The sequence below is a fragment of the Catharus ustulatus genome, chromosome 34 (assembly GCF_009819885.2).
Source record: "Catharus ustulatus isolate bCatUst1 chromosome 34, bCatUst1.pri.v2, whole genome shotgun sequence".
Classification (NCBI taxonomy): domain Eukaryota; kingdom Metazoa; phylum Chordata; class Aves; order Passeriformes; family Turdidae; genus Catharus; species Catharus ustulatus.
The window spans coordinates 1,587,100-1,607,645 of NC_046254.1; the positions used below are offsets into that span (position 1 = coordinate 1,587,100).

General features: G+C 65.4%; 1 protein-coding gene across 1 annotated transcript; it reads right to left on the reverse strand.

The window, feature by feature from the left end:
- Window positions 1-652: 652 nt before the first annotated feature.
- LOC117009619 (myotonin-protein kinase-like) lies at window positions 653-17,220 on the reverse strand (the record flags this gene model as incomplete). Its single annotated transcript, XM_033083886.2, has 14 exons — window positions 17,073-17,220; window positions 13,256-13,347; window positions 13,067-13,150; window positions 11,725-11,820; window positions 10,347-10,495; window positions 9,102-9,195; window positions 8,021-8,221; window positions 7,475-7,502; window positions 7,173-7,393; window positions 6,331-6,416; window positions 5,441-5,605; window positions 2,124-2,354; window positions 1,348-1,445; window positions 653-696 (listed from the first exon to the last, which is right to left on the reverse strand). Coding segments are annotated over exons 3-14 (1,482 nt in total), but the record flags the coding sequence as incomplete, so codon positions are not given.
- Between the last annotated feature and the right edge of the window lie 3,326 nt (window positions 17,221-20,546).

Genomic DNA, 20,546 nt, shown 5'->3' on the forward strand with positions numbered 1-20,546 from the left:
GGTGGCAGTGGCAGTGACAGGGGATGGCAGGGGGTGGCAGTGCCAGTGACAGGGGATGACAGGGTGTGTCAGGGGATGGCAGTAGGTGACAGGAGGTGACACAGGTGACAGTGACAGTGACGCAGCCCCACGTACCCGAGCCCAGAGCAGCAGGTGCCGGGACAGGGGATGGCAGTAGGTGACAGGGGATGACAGTAGGTGACAGGGGGTGGCAGTGGCAGTGCCGGGGGGTGGCAGGGGATGGCACAGGTGACACAGGTGACACAGTGACAGTGACGCAGCCCCACGTACCCGGGCCCAGAGCAGCAGGTGCCGGGACAGGGGGTGGCAGTGGGTGGCAGTAGGTGACAGTGGCAGTGCCGGGGGATGGCAGTAGGTGACAGGGGGTGGCACAGGTGACACAGTGACACGGTGACAGTGACAGTGACGCAGCCCCACGTACCCGGGCCCAGAGCAGCAGGTGCCGGGACAGGGGCAGCCCCAGGGGGGAGCGGAAAAGCCGGGGGGGGCTGCGGAGAGAGCACAGAGCGTCAGCCCCCCCAAATCCCCCCCAAAAAAACCCCAAATCCCCCCAAAATCACCCCAAAAAAAACCCCCAAAAAAATAAAAAACCCCAAAAAAACCTCAAATCCCCCCCCCCAAAATCCCCCCTCACCTCCGCGGGGGGGGCCATGGGGGGGGGCTGCTCCGCGCCTCCTGCAAAGGAAATTTTGGGGAGGGGGGGGTGGGTCAGGGTGGGACCCCTCCCCAAATATCGGGGAGCCCCTTTGGGGTGTCCCCCCCCAGCCCCAAATTTGGGGAGGGGTCCTGTGTGTGTCCCCTCCCCCCACAATGGAATTTTTGGGGTTTAAAAGGGGGGGTGAGGTCCTGCCCACCCCCCCAAAAAATAATTTGGGGAGGGGGCGAGCCCCCGTGGGGAGGAATTTGGGGGGTCCTGGTGAATTTGGGGGGGGGTCTGGAGGGGACACCCAGGGTGGGTTGGGGACATTCCCAGGGTGTCACTGAGGGGACCCCAAGGATTTTTTTTGGGGGGGGGGGGGTCACAGGGGTTTGGGGACATTCCCAGGGGTGTCCCCAGGATTTTTTGGGGAGGGGTCCTTGCCTTGGGGAGGGGGCGGGGGGGTCACAGAGATTTGGGGACATTCCCACGATGTCCCCAGGATTTTTGGGGAGGGGTCCTTGCCTTGGGGAGGGGGCGGGGGGGGTCACAGGGATTTGGGGACATTCTCACGATGTCCCCAGGATTTTTGGGGGGGGGTCCTTGCTTTGTGCCAGCCCCGGGGGGGTCACAGGGATTTGGGGACATTCCCAGGATGTCCCCAGGATTTTTTGGGGAGGGGTCCTTGCCTTGGGGAGGGGGCGGGCCGGGCCCGGGGGGGTCACTCTGCAGCCGCCGCAGTTTCGCTTCCAGTTCCAGGTTGCGGCTCTCGGCCTCCTGCAGGCGCCTGGGGGAGGGGACAGTTGGGGACACCGCGGGGACAGTTGGGGACACCTCCGGATCTCCTCAGCCCCCCCTCGGTCCCCGTTCTCCTGCGCTGTGACCGCGGTGTCATTGTCCCCACAGCGGCTGGAGACACCGGTGTCACCTCCCCGGTGGTGGCTGTCACCCTGGTGTCACCTCCCGGTACCCAGTGCCACCCACGCCCGCTGCCCGCTGTCCCCAACCCTGTCCCTGCTGTCCCCCGTCGGTTCCGGTGTCCCCTCGTTGTCCCCCCCACCCTGTCCCCGTGTCGTACTCGGGTCCTGCTGTCCCCGCGGTGTCCCCGCTGTCCCCTCCCTGTCCCGCTGTCCCCTCCAGTCCCCGCTGTCCCTCCTGTCCCGTTGTCCCCTCCCTGTCCCCTCCCTGTCCCCGCTGTCCCCTCCCGGCCCCCGGTGTCCCCGCTGTCCCCTCCCTGTCCCCGCTGTCCCCGCTGTCCCCTCCGTGTCCCCGCTGTCCCCTCCTGTCCCCGCTGTCCCCTCCTGTCCCTCCCTGTCCCCGCTGTCCCCGCTGTCCCCTCCCTGTCCCGCTGTCCCCTCCCTGTCCCCTCTGTCCCCTCCCTGTCCCCGCTGTCCCCTCCCTGTCCCCACTGTCCCCTCCGTGTCCCCGCTGTCCCCACGGTGTCCCCTCCTGTCCCCTCCCGTACCGGGCCAGCCCCTGTCCCGCCGCCCGCAGTTTCCCGAGCTCCCGCTCCAGCGCCTCCCGCCCGCGCCGCTCCTGGGCCAGCGCCTCCCGGAGCTCCGGGACCGACACCGGCACCGGGACCGACACCGGCACCGCCTCCGGGACCGGGACAGCGACCGGGACAGCCGGGACCGCAACCGGGACCGCCGGGACCGCCGGGATCGCCGCCGCCACCTGCGGGAACCGCGTCTGCCTGGAGATCCCCGGGATTCTGGATCACCCCGAACCGGGCACGGACCCCCGGGACCCCCAGGATCCCCCCGGACCGGGCAGTGACCCCCGAAATTCTCAGGATCCCCCCAAACCGTGCACGGACCCCCGGAATTCAGGATCATCCCGAACCGGGCACGGACCCCCGGGATTCCCGGAACCGGACAGGGACCCCCGAAATTCCCGAAATTCCCGGGATCCCCCGAACCGGGCACTGAACCCCGGAATTTCCCCGAACCGGGCACTAACCCCGGAATTCCCGGGATTCGGGATCCCCTCGAACCGGGCAGTGACCGCTGAGATTCCCCGAACCGGCCACGGACCCCCGGGACCTCCAGGATCCCCCGAACCGGGAACTGATCCCCGAAATTCCCGGGATCCTCCCGAACCCAGAACTTAACCCCGAAATTCCCGGGATCCCCCGAACTGGGCACGGACCCCTGGAATTCCCGAGATTCGGGATCCCCCCGAACCGAGCACTGAACCCCGGAATTCCCGGAATTCCCGGGATCCCCCGAACCGAGCACTCAACCCCGGGACCTCCCAGAACCCGTCACTGACCCCTGGGATTGGGAATTCCCGGGATTCGGGATCTCCCCTTGAACCGGGCACTGAACCCCGAAATTCCCGGGATTCCCGGGATTCGGGATCCCCCCCGAACTCGGCAGTGACCCCTGAAATCCCCCGAACCGGCCACGGACCCCCGGGACCCCCGGGACCCCCAGGATCCCCCCGAACCGGGCACTGAACCCCGAAATTCCCGGAATTCCCGGAATTCGGGACACACCCCGAACCGGGCACTGAACCCCGAAATTCCCGGAATTCCCGAGATTCGGGATCTCCCCCCAGACCGGGCACGGACACCCGAAATTCCCCGAATTCCTGGAATTCCCGAGATTCGGGATCTCCCCCCGAACCGGGCACTGAACCCCGAAATTTCCGGGATTTCTGGGATCCCCCCGAACCGGGCACTCAACCCCGGGATTCCCGGAATTCTCGGGATTCAGGATCCCCCCGAACCGGGAACTGATCCCCGGAATTCCCGAGATTCGGGATCCCCCGAACCGGGAACTAACACCGAAATTCCCGGGATCCTCCTGAACCGGGAACTGAACCCCGAAATTCCCGAAATTCCCGGGATCCCCCCGACCCGGGCACCGATCCCCGGAATTCCCGGGATTCGGGATCTCCCCCCGAACTGGGCACTGAACCCCGAAATTCCTGGGATTCGGGATCCCCCGAACCGGGCACTGAACCCCGAAATTCCCGGAATTCCCGGGATTTCCCGAACCGGGTTCTGACCCCGATCCCCCCAAACCGGGCACGGACCCCCGGAATTCAGGATCCCCCCAGACCGGGCAGTGACTCCCGGGATCCGCCGAACCGGACACGGATCCCCAAGATTCGGGATCCCCCCGCACCCGGCACGGAGTCACGGAATTCCCCCGAACGGGGCACTGAACCCCGAAATTCCCGGAATTCCCGGGATCCCCCGAACCGGGAACTGAATCCCGAAATTCCCGAAATTCCCGGGATCCCCCGAACCGGGCACTGAACCCCGGAATTCCCGGGATCCCCTCAACCGGGAACTGAAACCCGGAATTCCCGGGATTCCCCCGAACCGAGAACTGACACCGAAATTCCCGGGATTCCCGGGATCCTCCCGAACCGGGCACTGACACCGAAATTCCCGGAATTCGGGATCCCCCGAACCGGGCACGGACCCCCGGAATTCCCGAGATTCGGGATTCCCCCGAACCGGGCACTGAACCCCGAAATTTCCGGGATTCCCGGGATTTCCCGAACCGGGCACTGAACCCCGAGACCTCCCAGAACCCGTCACTGACCCCTGGGATTGGGAATTCCCGAGATTCGGGATCTCCCCTCGAACCGGGCACTGAACCCCGAAATTCCCGGGATTCCCGGGATTTCCCGAACCGGACACGGACCCCTGGAATTCCCAGGATTCGGGATTCCCCCGAACCGGGCACGGACCTCCGGAATTCCCGGAATTCTCGGGATTCAGGATCCCCCCAAACCAGGTACTGAACCCCGGAATTCCCGGGATTCCCGGGATCCTCCCGAACCGAGCACTGAACCCAGAAATGCCCGGAATTGCCGGGATCCTCCGAACCGGGAACTGAACCCCGGGATTCCCGGAATTCTCGGGATTCAGGATCCCCCCAAACCGGGCACTGAACCCCGAAATTCCCGGGATTCCCGGGATCCCCCGAACCGGGAACTGACCCCGGAATTCCAGGGATTTCTGGAATCTCCCGAACCGAGAATTGAACCCCGAAATTCCCGAAATTCCCGGGATCCTCCCGAACCGGGCACTGACACCGAAATTCCCAGAATTCGGGATCCCCACCCCGCAGCGGGATCACCCTTTTTCCCCCATCAGCACCGGAATTCCCGGAATAGCTGGAATTCCCGGGTTTTGGGACCCCCCCCCCTCCCCCAGCACCCACCGACCCCTCCCCAAATTCCGGGATCCCCCCTCCCCAAATTCCGGGATCCCCCTCCCCAAATTCCGGGATCCCCCCTCCCCAAATCCCGGGATCCCCCTCCCCCAGCACCCCCCGACCCCTCCCCAAATTCCGGACCCCCCCTCACGTACCGGCGGTGCCCGGGGGGTCTCCGTGCCCGGGGGGGGAGGGGCGGTCCTGGGGGGCGCCCCCTTGGCCGGGGGGGGTCCCTTGGGGGCGGGGGGAGGGGCTTGGGGTGGGGGGGGGCGATTTTAGGGGAGGGGGAGACCCTTGGGGTGCAGGGACCCCTTTTTGGGGGGGCGCTGCCGGGGGGGGAGGGGCTTTGGGTGGGGGAGGGGATTCTTGGGGGGGGGGGGCGATTTTTGGGGGGCTGTTCCCGTGGGTGGGGGGGGCCCCTTTTGGGGCGGGGGTCCCGTGGGTGCGGGGGGCCCTTTTTGGGGCGGGGGTCCCGTGGGTGGGGGGGGGCCCTTTTTGGGGCGGGGGTCCCGTCAGTTCCGAGGTCCCCGTGGGTGGGGGGGGTTCCTTTTGAGGGGGGGTCCCCGGGGGGGGTGTGGGGTGTCTCAGGGGTGGGGGAGGGGGCGTCCCCCTTCGCGGGGGGGTCCCCACGGCCAAGGGGGTGGCGGTGCCCGGGGGGGTCCCCGACTCGGGGGGGGTCCCCCACTCCCCCTCCAGCTCCATGGCCGTGTCCTGGTCCCACTCCTCATCCTCATCCTCATCCTCATCTTCCTCCTCTTCCTCCTCATCCCTAAAAACCGCGGGGAGGGGGGGGAACAGGGGTGAGGGGGGGGCACCTGGAGACCCCCTCCCCTTTTCCATTCCTTCTGTGGCCCCCACTCCCCCCATTCCCGCTGTACCCCCACTGTTACCACCCACCCCCATTTCGCTGCCGGACCCCCCAGACCCCCCCGGACTCCCCCCCAGACCCCCCCAGACCCACTCTAGACCCCCCCAAGACCCTCCCAGACACCCCTCCTGACCCCCCAGCCCCCCACAGAAATCCTCCAGGGCCCCCCAGACACCCCCGTACCCTCCCCAGACACTCCTCAGACCCTCCCAGAGCCCCCCCAGAAACCCCCAGATCCCCCCAGACTCCCCCAGATCCCCGCGGGACACCCCCCAGACTCGTCCAGACCCCCCCAGACACCCCCCAGCCACCCCCAGACTCCCCCAGACCCCCCCAGACTCCCCCAGACCCCTCCTGACACCCCCAGACCCCGCCTCAGACTCCCCCCGTCCCCCCAGACCCTCCCCAGATACCCCCAGACTCCCCTGGACCCCCCCCCAGACCCCTCCAGTCCCCCCAGACCTCCCCACAGACCCCCTGCAGACTCCCCCAAGACCCCCCAGGACCCCCCCACACTCCCCCACACTCCCCCAGACCCCCCCCGGGACACCCCACAGAAACCCCCAGACCCCCCCAGCCCCTCCCCAGCCCCCTCCCCAGACCCCCCCAAGCCCCCCCGCACTCACTCTGTGTCCCCCCGAGCGTACGAGTACCCCACGAACGGGAGGTGCAGCCCCAGCTCGGGGGGGTCCCCGGGCTCCCCCAGCAGCTCCTGGAGAGGGGGGGACACGTTAAATATTGGGGAGGGGGACATTAAATATGGGGGGGGCACGTTAAATATTGGGGAGGGCACCAGGGTGGGTCTGAGGGACACATTAAATATCCCAGGGTTATCCCGGGTTTATCCCTGATTTATCCCGGGTTTATCCCGGTTTAACCCCTCACCTGCTGGCTCAGACAATCGTCCAGCACGGGCTGTCCCTGCTCCATCCCATGACTATCCCGGGTTTATCCCGGTTCTATCCCGGTTCTATCCCGGTTTTATCCCGGGTCTATCCCGGTTTAACCCCTCACCTGCTGGCTCAGACAATCGTCCAGCACGGGCTGTCCCTGCTCTATCCTGGATCTATCCCATGACTATCCCGGATCCATCCCATGACTATCCCCGGTTTATCCCGGGTTTATGCCCGGTTCTATCCCGGTTCTATCCCGGGTTTATCCCGGTTTAACCCCTCACCTGCTGGCTCAGACAATCGTCCAGCACGGGCTGTCCCTGCTCTATCCCGGATCTATCCCATGACTATCCCGGGTTTATGCCCGGTTTATCCCGGTTCTATCCCGGTTCTATCCCGGGTCTATCCCGGTTTAACCCCTCACCTGCTGGCTCAGACAATCGTCCAGCACGGGCTGTCCCTGCTCTATCCCTGCTCTATCCCATGACTATCCCGGGTTTATCTCAGTCCTGTCCCGGTTCTATCCCGGGTTTATCCCGGTTCTATCCCGGGTTTATCCCGGGTTAACCCCTCACCTGCTGGCTCAGACAATCGTCCAGCACGTCGAAGTTGGAGGTGTCGGCGGCGCCGGCGGCGCTGGGCGCGAAGGGGGCGGGGCAGCGGCGGAGCGCGCGCCAGCGCATTCCCGCGAACAGCGGAAGGGCGCGGAAATCGCGCGCGCCCCCGCGGCCCAGGCGCGCGCCCGGCGCGCACAGCAGGCCCCGAACCAGAGCGCGCGCGGCCGCGGGGACCCCGCCCCCGGACACGCCCCCTTCGCTGGACACGCCCCCTTCGCTGGCCACGCCCCCCGCGCCTTCCTCGCCCTCCTCGGGGTCGGGGTCGTCCTCGGGCAGGTGGAGGTGGTCCTGGGGGGGGACCAGTATAGACCAGTATGTCCCAGTATGATCACAGTATATCCCAGTACATCCTAGTGTCCTCTGAGTAACCCCCAGTGTACCCCAGTGAATCCCAGTCCCTCCCCAGTTCCTCCCAGTCCCTCCCATTCCCCTCCCAGTCCCCCTCCTAGTCTCCCCCAGTCCTCCCCCTTCCCCTCCCAGTGCCTCCCATCCCCTCCCAGTCCCTCCCAGTCCCTCCTAGTCCCTCCCAGTGCCCCAAATTCCCCCTTCCAGTCCCTCCCATTCCCCCCCAGTCTCCCCCTTCCCCTCCCAGTGCTTCTCAGTCCCCTCCCAGTCCATCCCAGTGCCTCCCATTCTCCCCGCCAGTCACTCCCAGTCCATCCCAGTCCATCCCAGTCTCTCCCACTCTCTCCCACTCCCCTCCCAGTACTCCCCAGCCCCCTCCCAGTCCCTCCCAGTCCCTCCCAGTTCCCCAAATTCCCCCTCCCAGTCCTCCCCAGTCGCTCCCAGTCCATCCCAGTGCCCACCTGGAAGTGCAGGATCTTGGCGTAGGTCTCGAGGACGCTGTCGGCGAAGAACGGGGGCCGCCCGTAGAACATCTCGTAGGCCAGGACCCCCAGCGCCCACCAGTCACACTCGGGGCCGTACGAGCGAGAGGGGTCCTCGACGGCGAGGAGCATCTCGGGGGACAGGTAATCGGGGGTGCCCACGGCCACCGAGGAGCGCACCTGGGGACATGGGGACATCATTGGGGACATGGGGACATCAATGGGGACAGGTAATCGGGGGTGCCCACGGCCACCGCCGAGCGCACCTGGGGACATGGGGACATCATTGGGGACATGGGGACAGGTAATCGGGGGTGCCCACGGCCACCGCCGAGCGCACCTGGGGACATGGGGACATCATTGGGGACATGGGGACATCAATGGGGACAGGTAATCGGGGGTGCCCACGGCCACCGCCGAGCGCACCTGGGGACATGGGGACATGGGGACATCATTGGGGACATGGGGACATCAATGGGGACAGGTAATCGGGGGTGCCCACGGCCACCGAGGAGCGCACCTGGGGACAGGGGACATGGGGACATCACTGGGGACATCACTGGGGACATTGGGACAGGTAATCGGGGGTGCCCACGGCCACCGCCGAGCGCACCTGGGGACAGTGGGGACAGTGGGACATCATTGGGGACATTGGGGACATCGGGGACATTGGGGATATTGGAGACACTGGGGACATTGGGGACATGGGGACATCACTGAGAGCATCTCAGGGGACAGGTAATCGGGGGTGCCCACGGCCACCGCCGAGCGCACCTGGGGACATTGGGGACATGGGGACATCATTGGGGACATGGGGACATTGGGGACATCATTGGGGACATGGGGACATTGGGGACAGGGACATCACTGAGAGCATCTCAGGGGACAGGTAATCGAGGGTGCCCACGGCCACCGAGGAGCGCACCTGGGGACATGGGGACATTGGGGACATTGGGGACATTGGGGACATGGGAATCCTCCAGGTGTTCGCAGGGTTGAGCTCTGTGTCCCCCCCCGTGTCCCCCCGTGTCACCCCCATGTCCCCCCCGGTGTCACTCACGGTGCCATCCGGCCCCAGGCGCAGGCAGGACCCGAAGTCCCCGAGCCGGACGTGTCCCCAGCGGTCCAGCAGGATGTTGTCGGGTTTGATGTCCCTGGGGGGGGGTGGCCTTTGTCACCTCTCCCTGTCACAGTCCCCAGACCCACCCCAGACACCCCTCAATGTCCCTCCATGTCCCTCAATGTCACCCCCAGTGTCACCAGGTTCTCATGTCCTGTGTGTCACCATGTCCCCATGTCCCCAGTGACCCCAATGTCCCCAATGTCCCCATGTCCCCAATGTCCCCATGTCCCCATGTCCCCAATGTCCCCATGTCCCCATGATGTCCCCAATGTCCCCAATGTCCCCAATGTCCCCATGTCACACCTGTGTACGTATCCCAGCCGGTGCACCGAGTCGATGGCCATGTCCCCATGTCCCCATGTCCCCAATGTCCCCAATGTCCCCAATGTCCCCACCTGTGCACATATCCCAGGCGGTGCACAGAGTCGATGGCCATGTCCCCAATGTCCCCAGTGTCCCCAATGTCCCCAATGTCCCCCATGTCCCCATGTCCCCATGTCCCCAATGTCCCCATGTCCCCACCTGTGTACATATCCCAATCGATGAACGGAGTCGATGGCCATGTCCCCAATGTCCCCAGTGTCCCCAATGTCCCCACTGTCCCCACCTGTGTACGTATCCCAGCCGGTGCACCGAGTCGATGGCCATGTCCCCATGTCCCCAATGTCCCCAATGTCCCCATGTCCCCATGTCCCCAATGTCCCCAATGTCCCCATGTCCCCAATGTCCCCAATGTCCCCAATGTCCCCATGTCCCCATGTCCCCAATGTCCCCATGTCCCCAATGTCCCCAATGTCCCCATGTCCCCAATGTCCCCACTGTCCCCAATGTCCCCATGTCCCCACCTGTGCACGTATCCCAATCGATGAACGGAGTCGATGGCCATGTCCCCATGTCCCCAATGTCCCCACTGTCCCCATGTCCCCAATGTCCCCATGTCCCCAATGTCCCCAATGTCCCCAATGTCCCCATGTCCCCACTGTCCCCACCTGTGCACATATCCCAGCCGGTGCACAGAGTCGATGGCCATGTCCCCAATGTCCCCATGTCCCCAGTGTCCCCAATGTCACACCTGTGCACGTATCCCAGGCGGTGCACCGAGTCGATGGCCATGTCCCCAATGTCCCCATGTCCCCAATGTCCCCAGTGTCCCCATGTCCCCAGTGTCCCCACTGTCCCCACCTGTGCACGTATCCCAGTCGATGAACGGAGTCGATGGCCATCACCAGCTCGGCCAGGTAGAAGCGCGCCATGGCCAGCGGCAGCCGGTCCCCAAATTTGCTGAGCAGGGTCAGGAGGTCACCGCCGATGTAGTACTCCATCACCAGGTACTGAGGGGACATGGGGACATTGGGGACATTGGGGACATGGGGACATGGGCACAGTGCAGTACTCCATCACCAGGTACTGAGGGGACATGGGGACATTGGGGACATTGAGGGGACATGGGGACAGTGTAGTACTCCATCACCAGGTACTGAGGGGACACATTGGGGACATTGGGGACACTGAGGGGACATGGGGACATTGAGGGGACATGGGGACATGGAGACAGTGCAGTACTCCATCACCAGGTACTGTGGGGACATGGGGACATTGGGGACATTGAGGGGACATGGGGACATTGAGGACATTGGGGACATGGGGACATGGGGACATTGGGGACATTGGGACATGGGGACAGTGTAGTACTCCATCACCAGGTACTGAGGGGACATGGGGACATTGGGGACACTGAGGGGACATGGGGGACATGGGAAATGGGCACAGTGCAGTACTCCATCACCAGGTACTGAGGGGACATTGAGGGGACATGGGGACACGGGGACATGGGGACAGTGCAGTACTCCATCACCAGGTACTGCAGGGACACAGGGAGAGCTTGGGGACACAGGGATGGCACAGGGACATGGGGATGGCATGGTTGAGGTGTCACCCCCTGAGGTGACACGGGGACACCGAGGTGACACCGAGGTGATAGAGGTGACACCAAGGTGACAGGGGGGACACTGAGGTGACATGGGGACACTGAGGTGACACGGGGACACTGAGGTGATGAGAGGACACTGAAGTGACACCGAGGTGACACCGAGGTGACAGGGGGACACTGAGGTGACAGGGGGGACACTGAGGTGACACCGAGGTGTCCCCACGGTGACTTGGGTGACACTGAGGTGACACTGAGGCAACCCCAAGGTGACTCCGCAGCGGCCTGTGTGACACTGAGGTGACCCCGAGGTGACAGTGCAGTGACCCGGGTGACAGTACGATGGCCCGGGTGACACTGAGGTGACCCGAAGTGGCACAGAGGTGACACGGAAGTGACCCCGGGTGACCCCGCGGTGACCCCAGGTGACACTGAGGTGACCCCGGGTGACCCCCGCGGTGACCCCGAGGTGACCCTGCAGTGGTCTGAGTGACACGGAGGTGACACAGAGGTGGCCCGGGTGACAAGGTGGTGGCCCGGGTGACACGGTGGTGGCCGGGTGACCCCGCGGTGACCCGAGGTGACACTGTGGTGACCGGAGGTGACACGGAGGTGACACGGGTGTCCCCTCACCAGGCACTGCGGGTCCTGGAAGGCGAAGTGCAGCCGCGTGATCCAGCGCCGGTCCCCGCGCGCCAGCACCTCCCGCTCCTCGCGGAAACACGACACCTGCGACAGCGACAGCGACAACAGTGACAGTGACAGTGACAACGGTGACAGTGACAGTGACAGCGACAGTGACAACAGTGACAACAGTGACAGTGACAGCGACAGTGACGGTGACAGAGACAGCGACAGTGACAGTGACAACGACAGTGACAGTGACAACGACAGCGACAGTGACAACAGTGACAGTGACACGGCACGGCACGGCTGGCACCGCGCGACAGTGACAGTGACAGCGACAGTGACACGGCTGGCACCCGGCGACAGCAACAGCGACAGTGACAGCGACAGTGACAGCGACAGTGACAGTGACAGCGACAGTGACAGTGACACGGCACGGCTGGCACCCAGCGACAGCGACAGCAACAGTGACAGTGACAGCGACACGACTGGCACCCGGCGACAGAGACAGTGACAGCGACAGCGACACGGCTGCCACCCCGCGACAGCGCGGCACCGGCGACACGGCCGCGGCACCGCCACCCCCCTGGTGGCACTTCCTGGACGGTGCCATCCCCGTCCGAATGTCCCTGAGTGCCCCCGAGTGTCCCCAGATGTCCCCGAGTGTCCCCTGAGTGTCCCCAGGTGTTCCTTGAATGTCCTCGAGTGTCCCCAAGTGTTCCCTGAATGTCCCTGAGTGTCCCCGAGTGTCCCCAAGTGTCCCCAGATGTCCCCTGAGTGTTCCTTGAGTGTCCTCAAGTGTCCCCGAGTGTCCTCACACATCCCCCAAGTATCTCCCGAGTGTCCCCAAGCGTCCCCTGATGTCCCTGTGTGTCCCCGCTGTCCCCAATCCCCTTACTGTCCCCTCTGTCCCCTCTGTCCCCTCTGTCCCCGCTGTCCCCACTGTCCCCAATCCCCGCAGTGTCCCCAGTGTCCCCCCAATGTCCCCAATGTCCCCAATGTCCCCCCTCTCTCCCCGCTGTCCCCAATCTCCTCAATGTCCCCAAATCCCCCGCTGTCCCTGCTGTCCCCTCTGTCCCCTCTGTCCTCTCTGTCCCCACTGTCCCCTCTGTCCCCAATCCCCCCAATGTCCCCAATCCCCCCGATGTCCCCTCTGTCCCAAATGTCCCCAATCCCCCCTCTGTCCCCGCTGTCCCCAATCCTCCCTCTGTCCCCAATCCCCCCTCTGTCCCCAATCCCGGCAATGTCCCCAATGTCCCCACTGTCCCCGCTGTCCCCAGTGTCCCCACTGTCCCCGCTGTCCCCAGTGTCCCCCCAGTGTCCCCCCTGTCCCCAAATGTCCCCGCACCTCTCCCCTCCGCAGCATGTCCCACTTGTTCATGATTTTCATGGCGTAGATCTGCCCGCTCTCCTTCATCCTCACCACGGCCACCTGCGCGACACCGGGGTGACCTCAGCGCCACCCGCGCTGTCCCCACCGGTGCCACCCTCGGTGCCACCCCCCGGTGTCCCCCGGGTGTCCCCCGGTGTCGCTGACCTCGCTGAAGGCGCCTCTCCCGATCACCTTCAGGATCTCGAAGTCTCCGCGCTGCAGCTGCAGCTCCTGGACTCGCGCGGCCACCGGCTCGGCTGGGGGGCGAGCGGGGGGTCAGGGGTCACCGGGGGGTCAGGGGTCACCGGGGGGTCAGGGGTCACCGAGGGGTCAGGGGTCACCGGGAGGGGGGGGGTTAATGGTCATCGAGGGGTCAGTGACCACCGGGAGGGGGGGGGTCAGTGGTCACCGGGAGGGGTTTTGGGGGAATTTTGGGGTGGGGGGCTCGACAAAAATCCCAGGGACTTTTTTGGGGGGGAGGCTTGGAGGGAAAATCCCAGAGAATATTTTGGGGAGGGGTCTCAGAGAGAATCCAGTGAATATTTTGGGGTGGGGGTTTGGAGATAAAATCCCATTGAATATTTTGGGGAGGGGTCTCAGAAAGAAAATCCAGTTAATATTTTGGGGAGGGGGCTCGGAGGGAAAATCCCAGAGAATATTTTGGGGAGGGGCTTGGAGGGAAAATCTCATTGAATATTTTGAGGAGGGGTCTCAGAGAAAGAATCCAGTGAATATTTTGGGCAGCGTTGGAGAGGGAATCCCAGCGAATTTTTTTGGGGGGGGGTTTGAAGGAAGTATCCCAAGGAATTATTTTGGGGAGGGGTCTCAGAGAGAATCCAGTGAATATTTTGGGCAGGGTAGGATGGACAATCCCAAAAAAAATTTTTTTTGAGGGGGGGGGTTTGAAGGGAAAATCCCAAATAATTATTTGGGGAGGGGTCTCGGAAAGAGAACCCAGTGAATATTTTGGGGAGGGGTCTCAGAATCCAATTAATATTTTAGGGTGGGGGCTTGGAGGCAAAATCCCATTGAATATTTTGGGGAGGGGTCTCAGAGAGAGAATCCCACTGAATATTTTGGGGAGGGGGCTCGGAGAGAATCCAGTGAATATTTTGGGCAGGGTAGGATGGACAATCCCAATAAATTTCTTTTTTTTTGGGGGGGTTTGAAGGGAAAATCCCAAATAATTATTTTGGGGAGGGGTCTCAGAGAGAAAATCCAGTGAATTTTTTGGGGAGGGTAGGACGGGGAATCCCAGCGAATTTTTTTTTTTTTGTGGGGGGATTTGAAGAGAGAATCCCATTGAATATTTTGGGGAGGGGGCTTGGAGGAAAAATCCCATTGAATATTTTGGGGAGGGGGCTCAGAGAGAAAATCCAGTGAATTTTTTAATTTTTTGGGGAGGGTTGGACGGGCAATCCCATTACATTTTTTTTTTGGGGGGGGGATTTGGAGAAAAAATCCCAAATAATTATTTTGGGGGGGGGGGGGGCGGGAAGTGAAGCGGGGAGGGGGGAGGGGACAAGAGGGAGGTTCCGGGGGGGGGGGGGGGGGGGTGACAGTGTGGAGGGGGGTGTGACAGTGAGGGGGAGGGTGACAGTGAGGGGGGGGGGGTGTGACAGTGAGGGGGGGGGGTGTGACAGTGCCAGGGGTGTGGTGACAGTGCCGGAGGGGTGTGACAGTGCCAGGGGGGGGTTGTGACACCCCGGGTGCCGCGGGGGGGGGGGGCCGCGCACCCTCAGCCCATTTATGGCCGCGCAGCGCTCGGAGCCCGCGGGGGGGGGGGGGGGGACACCCGGCCCCGCGTGCCCAGAAAAGGAGCGGAGCCACCGGGAACCCCCCCGGGCCCCCCCCGGGACCGACGGGCTGAGCGACCCCCACCCTGAGACCCCCAGGAACCCCCCCGGGCCCCCCCCGGGAACGACGGGCCGAGCCCCCCCACTCTGAGACCCCCCACCCCTAAAAAAGGGGCCCCGACATCGCGACCCCCCCCCCCCCCCATTTCCCCCTCCTCAATGACCCCCAGGTTCGGTTCCCCCCCCACCAAAATGACCCCGGGGTTCGGGGGGGTCCTGCAGGTACCGCCCCCCCCCCCACACACACCCGGACAGATCCCTCGGTTCGGTGCCGGTTTAGAGACCCCCCCCCCCCCCACAGCAGGACCCCCGGTACCGGCCCACCCGGTTCTGCCCGCGGACCCCCGGTCCCGGTTCCCCCCCTCAAAAAAAAACCGGTCCGGGCCCGACCCCCCCGGTTCTGGAGCCCCCCAGTCCCGAGCACCCCCGAACCCGGTTCCGAACCCTCCGGGCCCTGACACCCCCCGGTCCCGGATCCCTCAATCCCGAACCTCCCGATCCCGGACCCCTCAGTCCCGAACTTCCCGGTACCGGAATCCCCAATTCTTGATCTACCGGTCCCGGACCCCCCAGTCCCGAACCCCCGGTTCTGGAATCCCGGTCCCGGAACCTCCTGTCCCAGACACCCCCCGGTCCCGGATCCCTCAATCTGGAATTCCGGTACCGGACCCGCTGTCCCAGAACCCCCAATCCTGGACCCACCTGAACCCCCCCGGTCCCGGAACCGCGGTCCCGGATGCCCCAGAACCCAGAGGTTCCCCGGTCCCGGACCCCCCAATCCCGGAATTTCCCAGTCCCGGAGCCCCCTCCCCAAATCCGGTTCCTCAATCCCGGAACCTCCCAGTCCCGGACCCGCTCAGTGCCGAACCCCCCCGGTTTCGGACCCCCCGAACCCGAACCCCCCTGTCCCATACCCGAACCCCCCATCCCGGTGTCCCTCCAGTCCGAACCCCAGCCCGAACCTCCGCCCAGACCCCTCCAGTCCGAACCCCTGACCGAACCGCCCCAAATTCGAACCCCCGCCCGAACCGCCCCAAATCCGAATTCCCGTCCCGGTACTCCCGTTCCGAACCCCCCAACACGAACCCCCGGTCCCGGTACCCCCCCAGCCCGAACCCCCGTTCCGGTGTCCCGGTCCCGGTACCCCCCCAAGCCGAACCCCGATTCCGAACCCCCGTTCCGAATCCCCCAAGCCGAACCCGGTTCCGGTACCCCCCCGTTCCGAACCCCCCGTCCCGGTACCCCCATTCCGAACCCCCGTTCCAATACCCCCCAAGCCCGAACCCCCCAGCCCGAACCCCGGTGCCGGTACCGCCCCAAGCCCGAACCCCCCCAGCCCGAACCCCGATTCCGAACCCTCCAACCCGAACCCGGTCCCGGTACCCCCGTTCCGAACCCCCGGTCCCGGTATCCCCCCGTCCCGGTACCCCCGACCCGGTATCCCCGTTCCGGTACTCCCATTCCGAACCCCCCAACCCGAACCCGGTCCCGGTACCCCCCAGCCCGAACCCCCATTCCGGACCCTCCCCGAAACCCGAACCCCCGTTCCGGTGTCCCCATCCCGGTACCCCCCAGCACGAACCCCCGTTCTGGACCCCGCCCAGCCCGAACCCCCCGTTCCGAACCCCCCAAGCCGAACCCGGTCCCGGTATCCCCGTTCCGAACCCCCCCAAGCCGAACTCGGTCCCGGTATCCCCGTTCGGGTACCCCCGTTCCGAACCTCCCAACCCGAACCCCGGTCCCGGACCCCCCCCGACCCGAACCCCCTGTCCCGGTACCCCCGTCCCGAACCCCCCATTCCGAACCCCCCTTTCCGAACCCGGTCCCGGTACCCCCGTTCCGAACCCCCGTCCCGAACCCGGTCCCGATACCCCCCCGTTCCGAACCCCTGTCCCGGTACCCCCCTGGTCCCGGTACCGCCCCAGCCCGAACCCCCCATCCCGAACCCCCCATCCCGAACGCGGTCCCGGTACCCCCGTTCCGAACCCCCATCCCGAACCCCCATCCCGAACCCCCATCCCGAAACCCCTTTCCGAACCCGGTCCCGGTACCCCCATCCCGAACCCCCATCCCGAACCCCCATTCCGAACCCCCATCCCGAACCCCCTCCCGTCCCTCCTCCTCACCCCAGCTCAGAAACTCCCGGACGTGTTTGTCGCTGTCGCTGTCGCCGCCGCTGTCGCCGCCGCTGTCGCCGCCGGTGTCGCCGGGGGGGTCCCGGTGGTTGAGGCGGTGCCGCAGCCCCCCCGCCAGCCCCAGCAGCAGGTCCAGGAGGGTCTCGAGCCCCAGCGCCCCCCGGCCCAGCGCCAGCGCCCGCAGCCGCTCCCGCCGCCCCGGGGGCGCCGCCATCGCCCGGCCCGGCCCGGCCCGCACCGGGGAGGCTCCAACGCCGCCGCCGCCGCCGCCGCCCGGGCACCGGGGCCGGGCAAACCCGGGCACCTCCCCCCCGCGGGCCGGCCCCCGCCCCCCGGCACCGGGGGGAACGGAGAGGGGGGGGACGGAGGGAACGGAGGGGTGGGGGGTGGGGAATGGGGGGGGGAAAGTCGGTGCGGGACACCGGGACTGGGACACCGGGACTGGGATTGGGACACCGGGACCGGGATTCGGACACCGGGACCGGGATTCGGACACCGGGACCGGAACCCAAAAACCGGGATTAGGACACCGGGACCGGAACCCAAAAACCGGGATCGAGATCCTCAAACCGGGACCAGAACCCAAAAACCGGGACTGGGATTGGGACACCGGGACCGGGACAGCCAAACCGGGACCGGAACCCTCAAACCGGGACTGGGACACCGGGACAGCCAAACCGGGACCGAGGGGAACGGAGAGGGGGGGGAACGGAGGGAACGGAGAGGTGGGGGGTGGGGAATGGGGGAGGGAAAGTCGGTGCGGGACGCCGGGACCGGGACACCGGGACCGGGACAGCCAAACTGGGACCGGAACCCTCAAGCTGGGACTGGGACACCGGGACTGGGACACCGGGATCGGAACCCAAAAACCGGGACTGAGACACCGGGACAGCCAAACTGGGACCGGAACTCTCAAACTGGGACTGGGACACCGGGACCGGGACTGGGACACCGGGACCGGGACGCTCAAACCGGGACCGGAACCCAAAAACCGGGATTGGGACACCGGGACAGCCAAACCGGGACTGAGACACCGGGACCGGGGCAGCCAAACCGGGACCGGGAGGAACGGAGGGGGGGCGGCACCGAGGGAACGGAGGGGTGGGGGGTGGGGAATGGTGGGGGGGGAAAGTCGGTGCGGGACACCGGGACTGGGACAGCCAAACCGGGACCAGAACCCTCAAACTGGGACTGAGACACCGGGACCGGAACCCAAAAATCGGGATTGGGACACCGGGACAGCCAAACTGGGACAGGAACTCTCAAACTGGGACTGGGACACCGGCACCGGAACCCAAAATCTGGGATTGGGACACTGGGACAGCCAAACCGGGACCGGGGAGAACGGAGGGGGGGCGGCACCGAGGGAACGGAGGGGTGGGGGGTGGGGAATCGGGAGGGAGAAACTCTGCGGGACACCGGGACTGGGACACCGGGACTGGGACAGCCAAACTGGGACCGGAACCCTCAAACTGGGACTGGGACACCGGGACTGGGACACCGGGAGAGCCAAACCGGGACCGGGGGAACGGCGGGGTGGGGGGTGGGGAAGGGGGGAGGGAAAGTCGGTTCGGGACACCGGGACCGGGGCAGCCAAACCGGGACCGGAACCCAAAAACCGGGACTGGGACACCGGGACAGGGACAGCCAAACTGGGACTGGGACACCGGGACCGGGACTGGGACACCGGGACAGCCAAACCGGCACCGGGGGGAACGGGGAGCGGGGGGGAACGGAGGGAACGGAGGGGTGGGGGGTGGGGAATGGTGGGGGGGGAAAGTCGGTGCGGGACACCGGGACTGGGACACCGCGACCGGGACTGGGACCGGGACACCGGGACTGGGACGCCGGGACTGGGATTGGGACACCGGGACCGGAACCCAAAAACCGGGATTGGGACACCGGGACAGCCAAACTGGGACCGGAACTCTCAAACTGGGATTGGGACACCGGGACCAGGACACCGGGACAGCCAAACCGGGACCGGGGGGAACGGCGGGGTGGGGGGAGGGGAATGGGGGAGGGGGGAAGTCGGTGCGGGACAGCGGGACTGGGAGACCGGGACACTGGGATCAGCCAAACCGGGACTGAGACACCGGGACCGGGACAGCCAAACTGGGACTGGGATTGGAACACCGGGACCGGAACCCAAAAACCGGGATTGGGGCACAGGGACCGGACTGGGATTGGGACACCGGGACTGGGGCAGCCAAACCGGGACCGGAACCCAAAAACCGGGACTGGGACACCGGGACTGGGACTCCGGGACTGGGACACCGGGACTGGGACTCCGGGACTGGGACAGCCAAATCGGACCGGAACCCAAAAACCGGGACTGGGACACCGGGACAGCCAAACCGGGACCGGGGGGAACGGACGGGGGGCGGCACCGAGGAAACGGAGGGGTGGGGGGTGGGGAATGGGCGAGGGAAAGTCGGTGCGGGACACCGGAACTGGGATTGGGATTGGGACACCGGGACTAGGACAGCCAAACCGGGACCGGAACCCAAAATCTGGGATTGGGACACCGGGACAGGCACAGCCAAACCGGGACCGGAACCCAAAATCTGGGATTGGGACACCGGGACCGGGGCAGCCAAACCGGGACGGGAACTCAAAAACCAGGACTGGGACACCGGGACTGGGACTGGGACACCGGGACTGGGACTGGGACACCGGGACCGGGACTGGGATTGGGACACCGGGACCGGGACAGCCAAACCGGCACCGAGGAACCGGAGGGGTGGGGGGTGGGGAAGGGGGGGGAGAAACTCGGTTCGGGACACCGGGACTGGGGCAGCCAAAGCGGGACCGGAACCCAAAAACCGTGATTGGCACACCGGGACTGGGATTGGGACACCGGGACCGGAACCCTCAAACTGGGATTGGAACACCGGGACCGGAACCCTCAAACTGGGATTGGAACACAGGGGCAGCCAAATCGGGATCGAGATCCCCAAATCGGGACCGGAACCAAAAAACCGGGACTGGGATTCAAAAACCGGGACTGAGACACCGGGACAGCCAAACCGGGACCGGAACTCTCAAACTGGGATTGGGACACCGGGACTGGGACAGCCAAACTGGGACTGGGATTGGGACACTGGGACCGGAACCCAAAAACCGGGACTGGGACACCGGGACCGGAACCCAACAACCGGGACTGGAACCCAAAAACTGGGACAGGGACCGGGACAGCCAAACCGGGACCGGAACCCAAAAACTGGGACAGGGACCGGGACAGCCAAACCGGGACCGGAACCCAAAAACTGGGACAGGGACCGGGACAGCCAAACCGGGACCGGAACCCAAAAACTGGGACAGGGACCGGGACAGCCAAACCGGGACCGGGGGGAACGGCGGAGGGCGGCACCGAGGAACCGGAGGGGTGGGGGGTGGGGGAGAGAAACTCGGTTCGGGACACCGGGACCGGAACTCAACAACCGAGACTGGGACACCGGGACA